The following is a 20,168-nucleotide window of genomic DNA, read 5'->3' on the forward strand; positions in this document are numbered from 1 at the left end:
AATTTTTTCACAATTCAATAATAAACACAGTTTTTTATTTGAATGATTTTTCTGTATTAATAAGCGACTATCCGATATGCAAGTTTATTCTATTTTTATTCTATTTAGAAAAACTCGAAATAACAAATTAAAAAATTGATAAATAAATCCAGAATAGTCAGTATTTATTAAAGAAAAAAAATACAGTAAATAAAAGCTAGGATTAAAAGAAGTCAATGAGAATTGCCTGTCACAACTTTATATATTTTCCGTTATTAAAACACTAGAGTTTTTTAGCCTCATTGAAAATGAATGGAACAATGTGAGACTTCTTTTCTGAGACAAAATTTGCGCAGGAATACTCTGTCACACTTTTTCTTAAAAAGAAAAAAAAAGTCACACCAGTTTTGTTGCAGTTATTTTTTTTTTCATAACCACATTTTTTTCACATACTTGAATTTTGATAAATCTGTCCCTTGAAGTGGAATTAAGGAATTTTGTAAGAACAAGAATTCAGTGCAATCTCTTTATGGTGTTTGCATGTAGAAAATGATATTGTAATGTTATAATTGCTCAGATATTATTGTAAAATTATTTTGATACAAACATCATTGTAATGCTATAATGTTAAATATCTTTTATTTCACAATGCCAAAATGATCACTGTTGCATCACAACATATCCATTTAATGTCATTAGTTTATATGTCATTGGGATATCACAAATGCTCATTTTATTGTCACTTTGCCTTTATGTTTACAGTCTAATATGTTGTATTTTTCTAAATATAAATGTGGCACACTTCTTCCACAACCAAAAAAGTGTATGGCTGTCCTCTGCTGCCTGTGTTTGTATGAAAGTAAACTATGGAGACTGCATTATTTGCAATTAAAGTTTTTATGTAAATAAATTATTTTTCCAGTGCACAGTATATAACAGTAATGATGCACACTGTCATTCCTATTAAAATCATCAATTAAAATAATGAGTTCTGCTCAACAAGCTCTCTACAGAGAAAATGTAAAAAGTTTTCCACAGTGCTCTCCCTCTGCAGTGAAAGTGTCCTGCAGATTGATATTTTTCTAACATATTGACTTTTAATTTTATCCTTGCAATGTTGATTTAAAAGTTCCTCATGGGAGTAAAGCTGTAGGGTTTTATAGGATGAGCTGTACATATGAAAACAAAAAAGCACACTTCAGGGCATATTCTTTTCCAGCTTTGAAGCATTCATTCAGTATTTCATCTATTTTACACTGACCCTGCCAATCTTCACTGCAGCTTGCCTTAGATCTTGGCAAGAAAAAAACATAGTGTGTACAGAAGAAAATGCTTCCCTGAGATACATTATATATTCCGATTTTTTTTGTACAAATTTGCAAATGAGCTACTCCACCGCTAATAAGCTGAAACAGTGTGATAATTGCTAATGTCTATTACTGCTATTTTACCTGATATTGCAAGGGAATGAGCATTTTGTGACAGCTGCAATTTTGTTTTTATTTACTTCTCTTTTATTAATACAAGACAAACCAGAAGTTATTATTTATTAACCCTAATTTACATATTTTAAATATGGGATGGGACTTGTTACCCAGAATGCTTGGGGCCTAGGGTTTTCAAGATAAGGGATCTTTCTGTAATTTGGATCAACTTACTTTGTCTACTTAAAAATAATTTAAACATGATATTGAATAGGTTTGTTGTGCCTACAATGAGGATTTACGATAATCAAAGGATTATTACAGAGGAATAGGAAATCATTTTTTTTTTAAAAATGTAATTGATTAAAATGTAGTCTATGGGTGACAGCCTTCACATTACTTAGAGCTTTCTGGATAATGGGGTTCCGGAGAAGAAATTCCATACATGTACAGCAGTTATATGTTGATAAAGATAATATTTTAAAGGGACTCTGTCATGACCATGGTATAGTTTTTAATCCTATTACACAATTCATATTGCAAATAATTGATTCTGCCTTTTAAAACGTACCAATGAATGTATTTTTTGGTGAATTTTTTAGCTGTAATATTGTGTAGGCAGCCATCTCAGTACAATATGCATGATCCTGAGCTTTTAGGAGGAGCGCCACACAAGAGTACTGCTTTTAGATACGTTTCTTCAACTCAGTGTAACCAAAGGAGTCATGCGCCGGAGTGCTATTCTCATAGGGAGCATTTTAGCAATACAGCTTTCAGGGAGCTGCTATCTTGCTACCTTCCCATTGTTCTACTGATCAGCTGCTGGGGGGTAAAAGGGGGGTGGGATGATATCAATACAACTTGCAGTGCAGCATTAAAGAGTGACTGAAGTTTATCAGAGCACAAGTCACATGACTGAGGGCACTTGGGAAATGTTAAAACTAAATATTAAAAAAATGTGTTTGCTCTTTTGAAAAACTGATTTCAATGCAGGATTCTGTTGCATTGCTTCATTAGCGCAGGTATAAAATCCCTAGGCTACCTTCTACCATTTGGAGTCTGAAGTTGCCATTGTTCAACATGAGGAGAAAAACTGTGCCAACAAAAATCAAGGAAGCTATTGAGGCTGCAAAACAAGAATAAAACCTTTGGATTGCCAAAATCACCAAGAATTAAGGTCTGTAATAGTAAAGGCCCTATTGCCATATTTTACACCATTATTTAATTTGGTATAACCCAAGTCAATGAAATTTAAACAAGGGAACTGACACTGTAAATATGGTGATTCACTTCAAGCAGCAGATGCTTTTTACACCAGATCTTTCCAGAGTAAATGTATATACAAAATGATATATTTGCAATTATTTATACATTGATGCCTAAAGATCAGTGATGTATTGTGCATTTAAATTGGTCTGCATTTAATTTGTGCATTTAATTTGTTCTGCACACATAGAAACAACGATTTTTTCACCTGTGAAACTTGGGATGTTTCTAAAGGCCCCCATATATGGGCCGTTAGAAGCTGCCGATATTGGTCCCTTGGACCGATTCGGCAGCTAATCGGCCCGTGTATGGGCAGAACAGAGCGGCCTGGCCCACCGATATCTGGCCTGAAATTGGCCAGATATCGATCGGCCAGGTTGGAAAATCCAGTCGGATTGGGAACCGCAAAGGCACGTTGATGCTGTCCCCGACTGCCCCATGGCCGCAACTGTAATCCCCCAGGGCCAAACAATCGGATTATTTTTTTTTTAAAGCAACTTGCTACCCGATATCGCCCACCTGTAGGTAGGGATATCGGGTAAAGGGGACCTTTACAGGCTTAGTAAATGTGTTACTGGAGCAAATTCCTCCCCATATAGTTGATAACCCCCCTTCTCTGTAGATGACAGACTAAAGCTGCCTATCAACTTCTGCTAAATGATTCTATTGGGGAAAAACATTTCCATTACACAGTAATGCAGCTTTGGTACGACTCAAAAAGATGATATCCTTATTAAAGCCATCAGATAGAACTGCCAAATATGTCGTCAGCTCTAATACCCAAAACCATAACTGTGCGTATCTCTCATTCCTACAAGACCCAAAATCCAATAATGCCATGTGGCCCAAAATAAGAACGGCGCCAAAACATAAAAGCTCTACATCACGCTGCCCTTGCCTAAATGTTATCTTAGCGATAAAACATGCAGATGAAAACAATAAGTATCACTAACACCATCTCTAGCACGCCACTAAATCCCTAGTACAAAACTCCAATCTACCCTCAGCCGCCTAATGAGCAACATTTTACGGCTTCTTTGCGCAGCTTGCTGAGAAAACCCCGCCCTCCTAGGGAAGTTCCGCGACATCAGATGACGATTGGTGGCTGCGCACACACGGGGCGGGGCAAACCAGTTCCCTGCGAGTTGCCGTGGAGACGCGTCGTAATGCAGTGAGAGGAGCCGATAGAGGAGCAGGCTCAAGCTTGTGGAGGTGTGCATGCAGGGGAATGATTGGGTTTTACTGTGGGTGGCACAGAGTTTGCCTTTTGTAATGACCAACTCAGCTAAGTAATTCCGCAAACAGACTTGCGATTGCGCTTCTTTATTTCCTATGGATGCGCTCTATCTAGCATAATCCTGCCTTCCGGTGTTTCATGTGCGTTCGAATTGCACTTCATTCTGTTATATGTATCTCTCATGTATTGTTTGCGTATGCATATCTATAGCTGATAAGTATATATACATATATACATACACACACGCTGCATATCTATCATCTATCTATCATCTATCTATCATCTATCTATCATCTATCTATCTATCATCTATCTATCAATCTATCATCTATCTATCTATCTATCATCTATCTATCTATCTATCATCTATCTATTCATCTATCATCTATCTATCATCTATCTATCATCTATCTATCATCTATCTATCTATCATCTATCTATCTATCTATCTATCTATCTATATCTATCATCTATCTATTTATATATATATATATATAGCGACACAAGGAAGGTCCAGCCTGCAAACTCTCAAAGTTTTTCTTAAAAAAGGAAACACTATTTTACCCTTGTGTATACATTTGTATTTTTATTCTACTGTCATTTCATTATGATTTTCTAGATCAGTGGTTTTCAACCTTCCTAATGCTGCGACCCTTTAATACAGTTCCTCATGTTGTGGTGACCCCCAACCATAAAATTATTCATAAGACCATCGGAAATATGAGTTATCTGATGGTCTTAGGTGACCCCTGTGGCCCCAAACCCCAAAGGGGTTTGACACCCCCTTCTTTATTGCACAGTATTCTTGGTGTTGTAGTTTAGCAACATTTTTTCTTTTTTGGACCACTGGTTAGGCATCCCAATTTGATTACTGCATGTATATTCTGTATGGTAATCCCTTTGGAAGAGCCACTCGGAATACAAGGTTTTCAATAAAATTTGCCATGTTCTTTTAAATTGTTAGCCATTTGCCTAAAGATTCAACCTTTTTGGAAATTCATTAATGTTCCGTTAAACATTAAAGACATATAATATAAAAATTAAGAATGTGCCAGTAAATTATACTCCTCTAAATATAGAAGGATCGTGCTTATAAAGTTCCCTGTGCTTCTGGCAGGGACCATTAGTACACGTCCACCCTTCATTTGAAATATGGACAGAGAACTGATTGGATCTATAGGGAGCTCCAATAAAGGGGCCATTTTTAGAGACAGGATTCATTTTTAGCCCAAAGTGAAACCAGCACCATAATTGCCTACAAAATTAGTTTATTTTCCATTTATCCAATATGTCTCCTTTAAAGGTATCTTTTTTTTTTTATTGCCATTAACACATGGATGTTTGATTATAATAAATGTTGATAATAAATGTTTCATTTAGACAAGTTTTCCTTATAAATAAATAAATGACCATTCGATATGGGAGTTTATTCAATATAGCAAAGAAAAACTGAAATTTACAAACTTGAAAATTGATAAATAAGCCCATTATTGTGCATACTGTTTTCTAAAACTGCAGATATTTCAGTTAAAGTGGATTCTATTTAGTAACACCAACACTAAATTTCACCAGTACAAAAGGCCATAGTAACCATTCAGAAATTGGTTGGCCTCAATAAAAGATCAGTGAGAGCAAATTGTCTTAACCCTTGGTTTATTGCTCCTGTGGTAGTAAAAAAAATTCCCCTGCATACTGTTTTTTGTTTACAACCCATTTCCTTCTGTTTGTAACATCGGAAAGAGCAAGCTTTTAAATTTTCACTAGATTTATTAACATTTTTAAAATTACAAGGTGGATATCAGGTGGACCCAGGAGCAGCTCCAAAGATTTATAATGTTCCATCAGTATTAATTAAACAAAGTCTTATAGTGAAGGACAAACACAGAAAACAAATTACATTGACAGGGAGGACAACTTGTTGGTTTTCGTATTATCTCTTATTACTGCAGTGCAAGTTCTCATATATGCAATATATCTGTAGTGCCTTTTCCAGTTGCTGTTTGTCATTTATGAATCATATTAATTTCATTATTAGTTTATTTCACAGTTCTGGGAGTATTTTGGCAGATCATTACAATGCTTTATTATAGAATAGTTCATAAAAAGCCATGAACAAGTAATCACAAACTCACATATGTAAGCCTGTAACCTATGGTTGTGATCCGGTGTTTGCTGTATTCTGACTTACTTGGAAATATTTATAGTTTACACATTAAAAAAGTTAAACAATGCTTATCTACTTATACTTTTCTAGAAGAGAATGAGTGCAGTTCCAGCTATGCCAAGGCAAAGTCTGCAACGCTTTCCTAGCCTTGTGCATCAAAGGAAAGTCCCTGCTCAACCAAAAGAGCTACCTCAAAAGGCTAACTACAAGTAAGCATCTCTTGCATTTTTCAAACTCTCTAAATAAACATTATTATCTAATTATTATCAAATAGTGGAACAGTTTAATTGCCCTTTTTTGTTTGGTCTTCTTAATATTTGCTTACATTTGACTCTATTGGAGATAGATATAATTCTTAGCTTTCTGGATATTGAGTTTTCAAGATAACTTATCCCATACTTGTACAATGTTATATTTTAATTTATATATATATATAGTAGAAAATTCAGAAGGTCAGAGTAGCTGTATGCTAAGATCAGGGTCGAACTGGGCCGCCGGCCCAGACCCGACCTTTGTAGCGCTCTCCCTCCCGACTACTCCTCCCCTGACGCGTCAAATTTACGCGCTCGGAGGAGGACGTCGGGAGGGGGGCCCTGCGAGGGGGGTTGGGGGGCTCCTGCGGGGGGGGGTTAGGGGACGTGCCTAGCTGGGGGCACCTGCAGGGCCCTTCACCCTCCAGTCCGACCCTGGCTAAGATCTTGTGCTTGTGAAATCAGTGTCAGGGATTTATATTCACTTTCATTTCAAGGGAATGTAATATATTTCGCTAACAGAAAAAATAGTTGCAATGGCACAAAATTTTAGCTTTGTGACAAATGTTGCATTTGCGTGACAGAAAAATATTGTTTGCAAACAATTTGTATGTATTTTGACAGTAGGTTTCTGATTGCATATTGTTTTGTTTGAGCCAGTGTTCAGTGTATGTAATAAAACTTCTTAAGTTTTTTTCGCATTTAGATTTACGCCATCTTCAAGCACATGTTAAACATTCACAATGTAATAAATGTTTAGTGAACAGTATTACATTGCAAGCAGCAATAAATATTTGCAAACATTTTTTATTAAAATCCTCCCATGCACCCTGAGTGCTTTTTTAGAGTACATAGATGGTTCACTTTCTTTAAGGCAGTAGAAGTTAGACTTTACTTACTAGGAGGATTAATGGACAAAAAAAAACCTCCAGATCCTCATGGAGTAACCCCACAAATCTTTAGAAAGCCTTTTAGCTGGCACTCTTCTACTGTATGAAAAAGAATGATTCAAAATGTCAGGGGATAAAGTTTTCCCATAAACTGCAAGATCTGCTCGTTTGATGAGATGGGCAATATCAGATCACATTGATGGATACGGGATGTCAGGATGAGGACCTTACCCTAACAGCCTGTATCGATCCAATCAATTTTTAAATGGTTCCGATGAGTCGGATGGGTCCATCTGAGGGCTCCATACACGGCCCAATAAACTGCCAACTCAAAGTGTTTTATTTGCCTGGGTATGGCCACCTTAAGTGGAAACTTGATGCCATTCCTATTTTCAATATTATGCTGTGAAGGTTCTGCAATAGATAAGAATTACTTATTACTTACACTATTTGCAAGTGTTTACAACAAAGTATGGTTTATCTAGAGAACTCTATATGCACATTTACTAATAATTGGCTGAAGGATTGTGTGCAAAAGGCAGCAGATTCACCCTTCAGTTAGATAAAACATACCCCCCCCAGAAAGCGGGCCAGTCCCGGTTTTAATAGCGCATCCCATTGTCCCGGGTAGTTCCATGAATGTCCCACATACGGAAAAGCGGGACATTCATGGAACTATCCCTGACAGCGGGATGTGCTGGCTGCAGCCAGGTGTCCTTCTTCTTCAGCGGTTCCTCTTGTTATGTGGCTCCTTGTTCGGCAGCGACAGGCCCTTTTATAAGGTTGCGCCCTGTGCGTATTGACGTCACACGTACGCACGGGGCGCAACCTTATAAAAGGGCCTGTCGCCGCCGCATAAGGACAGGAGCCGCTGAAGAAGAAGCAGCATCTATGGTGGGTACTGTGTATGGGGGGCACAGTTTATGGGTGCAATTGGGCACACTTTCTATTGGGGGCATTGTGTATGGGGGTACTTTCTATGGGGGAACTGTCTATGGGAGCAATTGGGGGCACTTTCTATGGGGGGTACTGTCTATGGGGGCACTTTCTACGGGGGGGGAACTGTCTATAGGGGGTACTGTCTATGGGTGCAATTGGGGGCGCTTTCAATGGAGGCATTGTGTATGGGGGGTACTTTCTATGGGGGCAATTGGGGGCACTTTCTATGGGGGGTACTGTCTATGGGGGCACTTTCTACGGGGGTACTGTCTATGGGGGCACTTTCTATGGGGGTTACTGTCTGGGGGCAATTGGGGCACTTTCTATGGGGGGCACTGTGTATGGGGCACTGTGTATGGGGGGTACTGTCTATGGGGGCACTGTGTATATGGGTACTGTGTATGGGGGCACTGTGTATGGGGGGCACTGTTCATGGGGGGTACTGTCTATGGGGGGGCACTGTATGGGGGAACTGTCTATTGGGCCATTGGGGGTACTGTGTATGGGCGGGCAAAACTGGTACATAGTTTGCAATATACATTTGTTACAAATTTGTAATGGTTTTTGAGTTATTTGTATATATAATTGCTATTAAAAGCAGTGTTTGTTCTTTTCTATTCCCTGCCCTGGGGGCTCTAACTGTTGAAACAATGTAACACAAGGCAGCAGACTGACATAGTTACATAGTTACATAGTTACATAGGGTTGAAAAAAGACCTGTGTCCATCAAGTTCAACCCATCCAAGTAAACCCAGCACACCTAACCCACACCTACCAATCTATACTCACATACATAAACTATAAATACAACCACTAGTACTAACTGTAGATATTAGTATCACAATAGCCTTGGATATTCTGATTGATCAAGAACTCATCCAGGCCCCTCTTAAAGGCATTAACAGAATCTGCCATTACCACATCACTAGGAAGGGCATTCCATAACCTCACTGCCCTCACCGTGAAAAACCACCTACGCTGCTTCAAATGGAAGCTCCGTTCCTCTAATCTAAAGGGGTGACCTCTGGTGCGTTGATTGTTTTTATGGGAAAAAAGAACATCCCCCAACTGCCTATAATCCCCTCTAATGTACTTGTACAGAGTAATCATGTCCCCTCGCAAGCGCCTCTTTTCCAGAGAAAACAACCCCAACCTCGACAGTCTAACCTCATAGTTTAAATCTTCCATCCCCTTAACCAGTTTAGTTGCACGTCTCTGCACTCTCTCCAGCTCATTAATATCCTTCTTAAGGACTGGAGCCCAAAACTGCACTGCATACTCAAGGTGAGGCCTTACCAGGGACCTATAAAGGGGCAAAATTATGTTCTCATCCCTTGAGTCAATGCCCTTTTTTATACAAGACAGCACTTTATTTGCTTTAGTAGCCACAGAATGACACTGCCTGGAATTAGACAACTTGTTATCAACAAAAACCCCTAGATCCTTCTCCATTAAGGAAACCCCCAACACACTACCATTCAGTAGATAGTTTGCGTTTATATTATTTCTACCAAAGTGCATAACTTTGCACTTATCAACATTGAACCTCATTTTCCAGTTTGCTGCCCAGTTATCTAATTTTGTCAAATCGCTCTGCAAAGCGGCAGCATCCTGCATGGAACTTATAGTTTTGCACAATTTAGTGTCATCAGCAAAAATAGAAACAATACTGTCTATGCCCACCTCCAGGTCATTAATAAACAAGTTAAACAGCAAAGGCCCAAGGACTGACCCCTGCGGTACTCCACTAACCACACTGGTCCAATTAGAAAATGTTCCATTTACAACCACTCTTTGTACTCTATCCTTCAGCCAGTTCTCTATCCAATTACAAATATTATGTTCTAGGCCAATATTCCTTAATTTGATCATTAACCTTCTGTGAGGTACTGTATCAAACGCTTTAGCAAAGTCCAAGTAGATGACATCAACTGCCATTCCAGCATCAAGGTTCCTACTCACCTCCTCATAAAAGGCAACTAAATTAGTCTGGCAAGATCTGTTACGCATAAAACCATGCTGGCACAAACTAATAGTATTGTGAACTGCAATGTATTCAAGTACCCTATCCCTTATTACCCCTTCCAAAAGTTTTCCTACTACTGATGTCAGACTAACAGGCCTATAGTTTTCAGGCTGAGAACGGGATCCCTTTTTAAATAACGGCACCACATTAGCAATCCGCCAGTCTCTTGGCACCATGCCAGACCTCAATGAATCCTGAAAAATTAAGTGAAGAGGTTTGGCAATCACAGCGCTCAGCTCATTTAATACCCTGGGATGAATCCCATCCGGCCCTGGACCTTTGTTTACCTTTACATGTTCAAGTCTCTTTTGAATTTCCTCCCGAGTGACCCATGCGTCAGTAGCTAAATTACTAGAACTGGGCATATTACAAGGGAAGCCTTCATTATCTGGCTCCTCAGATGTATAGACAGATGAAAAATAAGAGTTCAAAATTTCAGCTTTTTCCCCGTTTTCATCAACCAACGTACCCCCCCGTGATAATAAAGTTCCCACCCCTTCTTGCTTCATTTTTTTACTATTCACATAATTAAAAAATAATTTTGGATTCTTTTTACTCCTAGCAGCAATATCCCTTTCCATCTCTATTTTAGCTTGCCTGATAGCTTTTTTGCATGCTTTATTTGCTTCCTTGTACCTGATGAAAGTTTCTGCTGTCCCAGCTAACTTGAATGCCCTAAAAGCACATTTTTTCTTACCAACCTCGACAATAACACTTTTATTCAGCCATAAAGGTTTTGCTTTGCGATGCCTCTCCTTGCTTACTAGGGGGATATACTGTTGCGTATACCTACAAAGCAATGTTTTAAAGATGTTCCATTTTCCTTCTGTGTCTAACCCCATGAAAAGCCTTTCCCAGTTGACACATTGCAGAGATGCCCTTATACTGGCAAAGTCTGCACGTCTAAAATTGAGTGTTTTAGTTACTCCCTTATAGCGCTGTCTCTGCAGCATTATCTCAAAGGAGACCATGTTGTGATCACTGTTCCCCAAATGCTCACCCACACAAATGTTAGAGATAAGTTCATTATTATTAGAAATCACCAGGTCCAAAATAGCGTCATTCCTAGTGGGTTCTTGAACTGCCTGAAATAAAAAGTTGTCATTTAGCATATTTACAAACCTACTAGCTTTTTCTGACTTAGCCACCCCATTACTCCAGTCAATGTCCGGATAATTAAAGTCCCCCATAACAACAACTTGACCCAGTTTTGAAGCCTCCTCCATTTGCAACAATAGCTGGGCCTCATCCCCCTCATCTATACGGGGTGGTTTATAACATACACCAATGATCATTTTCTTTGTGACCTTCAGCCCTACTGAAATTTCTACCCAAAGAGATTCGACGTTTTCATTGGTAATGTCTTTATTACATGGCTTTAAGTCTGACTTTACGTAAAGACAAACCCCTCCACCCTTTTTAATCTCTCTGTCCCTCCTAAAAAGTGTATACCCATTTAAATTCACAGCCCAGTCGCATTTATCATCCCACCAGGTCTCAGTGATACCTATTAAATCATAATTTTCAATACATGCAATAGCTTGCAGCTCCCCTAATTTACCCGACAAGCTACGCGCATTAGCCAGCATGCAGCGGAGATTATTACTTCTCCCTCTGATGTTTACATTAGCTAAGGGAGAATTAGAGCTAAGGCAATTATGAGACTGCTTTCCTTGTAACGGACCTGCCTTGCTGGAGAAGACTGACCTTTGCAATATTGTTTAAAAAGTAACAGCCAGCAATTCAGCAAATGCTGCTTTTAATAGCAATTACATTTACACATAACTTTTAAAGCACTGAAAATTTGTAATAAATTCATATTGGAAAGTTGCTTACAAATTATGTTTTCTTTTATTAGGCAAAAACTTGTTTTTGGGGTTGACGCCCTTTAAAAACACGCAGTGACATTTTTCAAATATTAGAATCAGTTAATATAGTGTTTATATATTGTCTTTGCCTACATAAAAATAACGATTCTTTTGTAGACTTACTAAATAGTTTCTGATATGAGGTTGTTGGAATTGTTATACATTATGTATTTCACATACTGGTGGTTTCCTGAGTTTAATACCTTTCTGAGCCTCACTGAAATTTCTTTGCTTTTATTTTAATTTAGGATTCACTTGATCAGGGACAGAGGTGTCAGAGATCATAATCAGCAAAAGAATATCAAAGAGCTATCAAAAGAGGAAACTGCAATGTAAGTCTACTAGGTCTGAAATGTACAATCATTTTTTTTTTTTTTGCTATGGAAGACGAATTGGCGACATAACAAAAATGGTTGGAATAATTTCATACATATTTGTTCTGTGGTTGTCTTCCTTTCATTAACTATTCATTGCTTTTATACAAGATATTGTTACATAAAATACAAAACGTTTTTAAAGAAACAAGAGACGCTAAGCAGGTGCTTGTATCAAGATGTTCTGTATGTTGCGTGTGCTACTGCGATACAGTGGAGCTTGTAACTAAACAATCTGAGAATAAAAATAATATTGATAATCATGGTAAGTTATACTTTTATTAGATTATACCTGTCATCCTTTCTATAACATGATTTGTGTGTTATAACTATTGTTGGTTTTCATTTTTTGCCAAGTTAGTTGCATTGCAGAAGATTTTATTAGTCTGATTGTTTAAGATCTATGTGTTTTCTAATTCATAGGGCATCTGCCATAATAGCTGCCTTAGAAAGGATTTTGAAGCTTTATTTTTGTCTGGACCTCACCTACACTTTAGTGCTATGGCGCACTGAGCAATTTTGTGCACAGGAGAATAAACGCCTGAATATACCTTGCCGTTACCCTATATGTAAATTTTAGTCAGTCACTCAGATTGCATATTTGCCCGAAAATGCTTGCTGATACTCAGGTGATTACAGGATTTAAATAGCATATTAATGTTAAAGGAAACATATAGGATAATCTAAAAATCACTATCAGGTCAGACTAGCTGCTGATTGGTTCCTATGCTACCGTGCAATGTGCTGAGTGCTGCCAGCTTCCCTGCACAGCCTGGGAAAGGAGGCAAGAGAAAGTGTAAAGGAAGGGTGCAACTAATAGGGTTTTTGCAGAAATTTTCAATAAATTACCCCAAAACAGGTTTTTTGAGAAGATTCTTCCTGTATTTAAAAAAAGTATAATGCATTGGTACATTTTTGATTTTCACAAAATATGTCTCCTTCAAATTAATATAAATCACTAGAAGGAATGCCACTCATCAAGGCAGGTAAAATCGTGGGTCACATCTAATCAGACTGGAACAAAGAGCATATAAACAGCAAAACCTAAAATAAAAGGATGAATATGAATGAATATTAAAGTATAAAAAATACAATATATTTTTTGCTTGTTATTGTTATCGTTGACTGAAAAGTTGATTTCAGTGTGCAACCTTCAGCTCTCCACTTGTGGAGCTACAAATCCCTGTAGCTTTTATTTAGCTGCGGAGGAAAGTGCAGTAATAGGGGGACTACAGAAAAGATATTGCTTTTTAAAACAAAATAATAATGTTTAAAAGGTTAGACAATAGTGTTAGTAATTAATAATGAACTTATTTTTTACAATCACTACACAAATATTTTGACTGATTTTTTAAAATGTTTATCATTTTATGTAGATTTTTTAAATCATATTTTAGATTCTGTAAGAATTGTTTTTCTTTAGCAATATATTGGAATGTAAAATGAAATGCAAAATATGTAGCAAATATATAACCTTGAAGAAGTTTTCATGTATTCCTGCTTTCAGCTGATTCCCTTTGTTTATGGGTCCCTCAGAATCATATTTAGAATTTGTACCTTTTTATTTATCTGACGGTTACTCTCATGGTTACATTGTAACAACTTAGTTAACATCCAAACAAAAAAAATTATGCCTTTATTACATGCATACAGCAGACAGAAAATTGTAATATTTCTCCATAAAAAGGTTAAAAAAAGTTCTAATAAAGTCCTGCACATTATGTACAACTTCACTTTCTAAACTCTGTAAAAGAAACTTTCATATTTAATGGGAAGTCATGAATTATTCCATTTATTATCCTCATCCTCCTTTCAAAGACATGATCTGGATAAAAGGCGGGGTGAATAATTTAGAAAAAAAATGAAATGCATTTTTAATGTGAAGGTGCAAACTACAGATTCTCATGACTATTAGCTAGTGCAGAGGAAACAGAATTTTACTTGCAAAAACTCATCAAACCTTAAATTACATGACATACTTCTGTAATAAAATACAGAAGAAAGAAAAGTTTCTGTGCAAGTTGCTTTTATTAATTTTGTCAAGTTGAAAAGTTTGGAGTGTCTTTCAACATAACGTTCATCCTGCAGTTGTAAATTTCCCATAACAGTTCAAATTTGTTTTGATCCAGTCGCTGTTTCTTAAAGATATTGCTTACAATGTTTGTTTAGCACAAAATACAGCACCATTGTAGTGTCAACACACACTTCTTCATTTATTTGTGACTGCATGCAATAATCATTTTGACTTTTCCAGCAACTGTCAACTGCAACATTAAGAATAACAGATATTAGTTTCTTCTGATTCAGTCATGATGCTAAAAATCCTTTTTCCTGAAAAGCAGAGATTAAATTGTAGACCCCATAGCTATTTTTGTTCCATAAACTGGTTTTCGTGACAATAAGGGTGTGACTGGGTATATTATGCACAGCAGATCCTAACCAGAATACAAACTATAAAAATAGTTTTCAAAGTGCACTGAGATAGCAGAAAGAGCACACAGGGAAAAGTGACAGAAGGATGAGGGAAGAGACAAAAAGGAGGAAGATGTGGTCAGAAAGAAAGTAAAAGGTTTATGACAAACCAAGGGGGAACATACACCCAGGAAACAAAGAGTAGCAGAAATAAGAATTCTAATAAGCCAGATTTCAGTTTATCTTTACTGAAATATTATTTATGATAAAGAATCATGCCTCCTTTTTTTTTATTTGTGATTTCACTTCAGATTTTTAACTAAATGAAACAGGTGCAAGGTAAAATAACTAGTACAAAGTGTTTGTTTGGCCTTTAACCCCTTCTTTGAACACACAAAAGGTGCACCCTGCTCTAAATACTATGGTGCTCCTCCTTGTGGAAGTCTTTAAGTACAAGAACCCTTTAAAACAATGCACAAGAAGTAGATGCAAATGCTTAGGGGCTGATTTACTAATCCACGAATCCGAATTCCGAATGGGAAAAAATCGGATTGGAAACAAACATTTTGCGATTTTTTTCGTAAATTGTCACAACTTTTTCGTAGCCATTACGATTTGCTCGTAAATTGTCGCAACTTTTTCGTAGCCATTACGACTTGCTCGTAAATTGTCGCGACTTTTTCATAGCCATTACGACTTGCTTGTATATTGTCGCAACTTTTTCGTATTGAGCGCTCGTAAAAGGCGGGCAAACTTTTACGACTTTGCATGATTTTGGAAGCCTCCCATAGGACTCAATGGCACTCTGCAGCTCCAACCTGGCCCAAGGAAAGTCACGATACTGAAGCTTGAATGAATCCGAAACTTTCGTACTCGGCACAACGGCTACGAAAAAGTCACGACAATTTACGAGAAAGTCGTAATGGCTATGAAAAAGTTGCGACAATTTACGAGCAAGTCGTAAAGGCTATGAAAAAGTTGCGGCAATTTACGAAAAAAATCGCAAAATACCGATCATTACGAAAAAAACGCATTCGGACACTTTTCGGCCGTTCGTGGATTAGTAAATGTGCCCCTTAGTGTATGGCAATCTCAGGGTCATAAATTTGCAAAACTAGCACTCCGACGCAAAAAATAAAAAAAAAAGCAACTCTGAATTAGATACAATAAAATCCGTTTTATTATTGTGAATTGAAAAGCAGAATTCAACACCACCACAACTGCATGACGTGGATTTGTGTCCTTAATCATAGGGTTGGGTAGTACCCCAACGCCTGTGCCTGCCCATGAGTAAATAAGCCTTATATTGTAGATTTATAACATTTTCTGCAAGGCAATAATTATTTCACAATAGTCAACAAAATACCCAATTTAAGGGTATTAATATATATATATTATATATAGTAATGAGCAAATCCATCCCTTTTTGCTTAGCTGAAAAATTTGCTGAACTATGAAAAAATTTGTGAAAAAATCCTTAACATGCACAACAATTTTTTTTGCCGAATTTTTGTGCCCATTTCGCAAAACAATCCGCCAATAGCGAACCTCAAAAATTCAAGTGAATCCATGCCTGCTGAAAAATTAAGCTCATCATTAATTATATATATTTATATGTAAATATGCATATAGAGCTACAACAGTTTGTACATCCGTTTTTGAAAAATTGAAAGTCATTTTATTTTCATTTATTTTTCACTCTATGGGATAGAGTCAGGATTATACCTTATTCTTTGCTTAGTTGCAAAAAGTGGATCTTGCAAAAGCTGTAACTACCCAGCTTTAGTTTGGCAATTTAACAGATATTGCACATTCTGTGGTCAGAACTGACTTTTCAAGGGTATATTCAACAGACCAAAAAAGCATTCAATTACATATAAGCAAACTTTTTAAAAAAAAATATTAGCGGCAAAATAAACTTTTTAAGACAAATAGAAATAGCAAATTTTTATTGGATAATACTTTATTGGCTGGATTTAAATGGGGTCTATGCCTAATACAGTAGAACCCCGATTTTACATTTTCCACGGAAAGGCGGCAAAACGGTGTAAATTCTTGGAAAAAAAGAGACTACATGCCTTTATGGGACTGTGATAAAACAGTGTCAATTCCTGGAAAAAGTTAAACCTGCGTACATAATAATGGGGATACTACTGTATCTATAACCAGATGAATATTACAAATCTTTGTCAGCTCTTTATGGGTACAAGAAACTGGAGCTCATTAAACCGTAAGCTAACCAGAGGAAAATAATATTTCTTTGTGATGGCAACACTGAAAATATTTTTGTTTAGGCACTTACAGTGCAGTTCTATTAGAAAGAACATTTAACCTGTTCTTAAAATCTATTTAACCACCTAAAGCAGAGATGGTATGTGTTCACAACAAAATCATTTTAATCCTATTCCTTAAGTTATATAGTACTGTTTCATTCATTCTGTATTATTTTTCACTACTGAGTTTTTAAAGAAAAGTCAGTTTCTCATGTAGCATGCTGCTGCAGTGTGGTTATGCTTCCAGTAGATGCCCCCAGAGACCATTCAACCTATAGAATCAGTGGTGTTGTTGCCCAAAAGGCAGTTTTTTTTCTGATTAGAATTGTGTAAATGCCCAGAGCACATTTAAGGGTAAAATCATCAACATTAGACAGAACACCTCAAAAGCTACAGTTTTGGGCAAAACAATAATTTTCTTAGGCAAATAATAGCATTCAGCCACAGGGTACAATTTAGTACTGCATCAGAAAAAATACCACTATAAAACGGTGTAATAAAGTCATGGTTAATGTGATTAGGCTAAGTGTTATATATTACAGCTCATGTTTGGAAGGTTAATTTACCTTTAAAATGAGCGCAGCATAAGTTATTTAATTTTGTTAATGTTTATTATTTCTATGATGATCTATATGTATTATATACAGTGTACACTCTTAAGTTATCATTTACCATAAGCCGTATGAGAATTTGTTTCTTGTCCCTTTTATATAATGGCATATCTGGTTAGATATCTTCTTTTATTTATTTTGCTTGTTTGGACTGACTTCCTAAAATGTTACTACAGCCACAACAAAAATGTGTGGGGCCTCTTTAGGGATGTGGGGCCCATGGGGCGGAAGTCCCAGTGGGCCCCACACCCCCCCCCCCAGTCCAATCCTGAAAAACTCTGTATGCACTTGTAATGGCAGGTCATATGAGCTTGTAACCCTGTGTCTAAAATGTTAAAGAAAACAATGTAGGTCTCTATAAACATATATTGCATAAACAAGCTCATATGGAAAACTCTGCTTCATCTAAATAAATAATTTTCATAAAAATATACTTTTTTAGTAGTATGTACTATTGGGTAATCCTAAATAGAAAATTGCCATTTTAAGATCATAGGATTCACAGTGCACACAAACCAAGACACACATACATGCTAGGCCCCATCAGCCAATTAATGGACAGAGTTCTGCGTTTTGCTCCCACACTACTTCCTGTTACAGTTAGAGCTGCATTATCTCTGGCCAGCTGATCTCGGTGGGAGCACACAGCGCATTATTAAATGGTGGATCAAGGGAAAGGATGTAAAAGGGCAATATTTACTGATATATATATTCCAGTTTGGCGAGATACTTTAATAGGTCACTTAACATATTATAAACTATCTGTTGGTTAAGTATTCATTCTGGGGGTTTAGTTTTCCTTTAAATGCAGAGACATACAAATTCTAAAGGGGAGCTAAACCCTAAAACATTAATTAATGTAAACGTATTCACTAATAATCTGAGCACTTTTGCAATTAACATTAATTTTCTATTTTAGAGGTTTCTGATATATTAGATTAATTAGATTTTATAAAATCATTAAAACCTCACAGAATATGGTGAGATAAATGATCAATAGGGTTAGATAAATTATCAAAATCACAAAGTATATAATGTAAACACATTTTTTTAAACACGTTTGAGAAATTAGGTGTTTGTATGTTATAGAGTTTATTTATATTAACTAGGCACACTGTTATATAAAAAAAAACTGGTTACAACCCGGTGCAGGGTTTTTTAGAATAAAATGCACAACACACATGTTCCTACAGTGTCAGACTGGGATAACGAGTGCCCACCATTTATTAGTATGCCTTTGAAAAATTCTCTTCTTGCTGAGTGCGCCCATGATTGTTCATTGTTAAAACTTTACTGCTTATATAGGCTAGCGTTTTGAAAATGATTTGCTTTCAAGACTAAAATACACTGTTTGACAAAAACCTATGGAAAATATTTTATCCAGAGAGATTAAAGCAACTAGTATGGCAGCTTCTATAAAGACAGATTCAGGTCTAAGGCTAATGCCACACCATGTGTATGGCGTATATTTTCGGCAAGCTGAAAAATGCTTGCCAAAGATACCCGCTATACGCTCCTACCTGTGTCTGCACCCTAATGAATGGAATACGCTCGGGTGCAGGCACATGTAATAAAAACGTGTGTAAAAGGGTGAGTGAATGTAGTCTCACGTTTTTAGGCAGAGATCAGCTACATGTGCCTGCACCCAAGCGTATTCCATTCATATGTGGCCAGCTGTGTGTAGTTTGTGGATTGTGCTCAATTTGCTTGTACAAGCTATTTGAGAGTACAGAGCAATGCAGTGGATACACACAGCAAAAACAGTCTGAACCTTTCAATGCCCATGCTGTTTACAGCCCAGATTATATGGGGGATATATATATATATTTGGGGAATCTATTAGCTTTTGATCTCCCATTTACACAGTACAAACTATTCCTGAAAAACTCACCCTGCCAGCACTTTATAATTAACAGCCTCCCTGGATTCTCCTGCTTATCTTTGAAAATAAATTTAGCTTAACCCTTTTGCTATCTTCCTCCCCTTTTTCTTAACTTTTTTGTATCAGAATTTTTTTTTTTTAAAAGATGCACTTTTCACACACTTTTTCCTTTTGTTATTAAACAAACATAAACTGTAAACATAATTTTGTCACCATTTTGCTTTTTCTATTGTATCCTTATAGATTGTAAGCTCTTTTGGGCAGGGTTCTCTTCACCTTTTGTATCGGTTATTGATTGCTTTATATGTTACTCCGTATGTCCAATGTATGAAGCACATTTATTGTTAAAGTCTCTTTTCTTCCATTTCTGCAGATCCCAGTCTGCAGCATACCTTCGCTGTTCAATGACTTCCAATTTCATGCTATTAGAAAACTTGCAGGACCAGTGCTTCTGACTGCACACCTCTCTTAGTAAAGTTTTTAACAGTGCAGTGTTATTACCTCTCTTAGTAAAGTTTTGAACAGTGCAGTGTTATTGGACAGGGTTGACTCTCTGTACATAGTCCAATCTT

The 20,168-nt window shown here is 36.9% G+C and overlaps 1 protein-coding gene across 2 annotated transcripts in view; it reads left to right on the forward strand.

Annotated features, from left to right (window-relative positions):
• Window positions 1–3,792: 3,792 nt before the first annotated feature.
• The window catches only part of ttc29 (tetratricopeptide repeat domain 29), a 149,862-nt gene continuing 133,486 nt past the window's right edge, over window positions 3,793–20,168 (forward strand). The window contains exons 1-3 of one of the 2 annotated variants that reach the window (XM_002938930.5): window positions 3,793–3,881; window positions 6,161–6,279; window positions 12,293–12,376. In XM_002938930.5, coding sequence (XP_002938976.1) covers window positions 6,167–6,279; window positions 12,293–12,376 — 197 coding nt within the window. In that variant the 5' untranslated portion in view covers window positions 3,793–3,881; window positions 6,161–6,166. Of the gene's footprint in view, window positions 3,882–3,902; window positions 4,047–6,160; window positions 6,280–12,292; window positions 12,377–20,168 lie in introns of those variants that run through there. The other variant, XM_031895505.1, reaches the window with a different exon arrangement.

This window comes from Xenopus tropicalis, chromosome 1 (assembly GCF_000004195.4).
Source record: "Xenopus tropicalis strain Nigerian chromosome 1, UCB_Xtro_10.0, whole genome shotgun sequence".
Classification (NCBI taxonomy): domain Eukaryota; kingdom Metazoa; phylum Chordata; class Amphibia; order Anura; family Pipidae; genus Xenopus; species Xenopus tropicalis.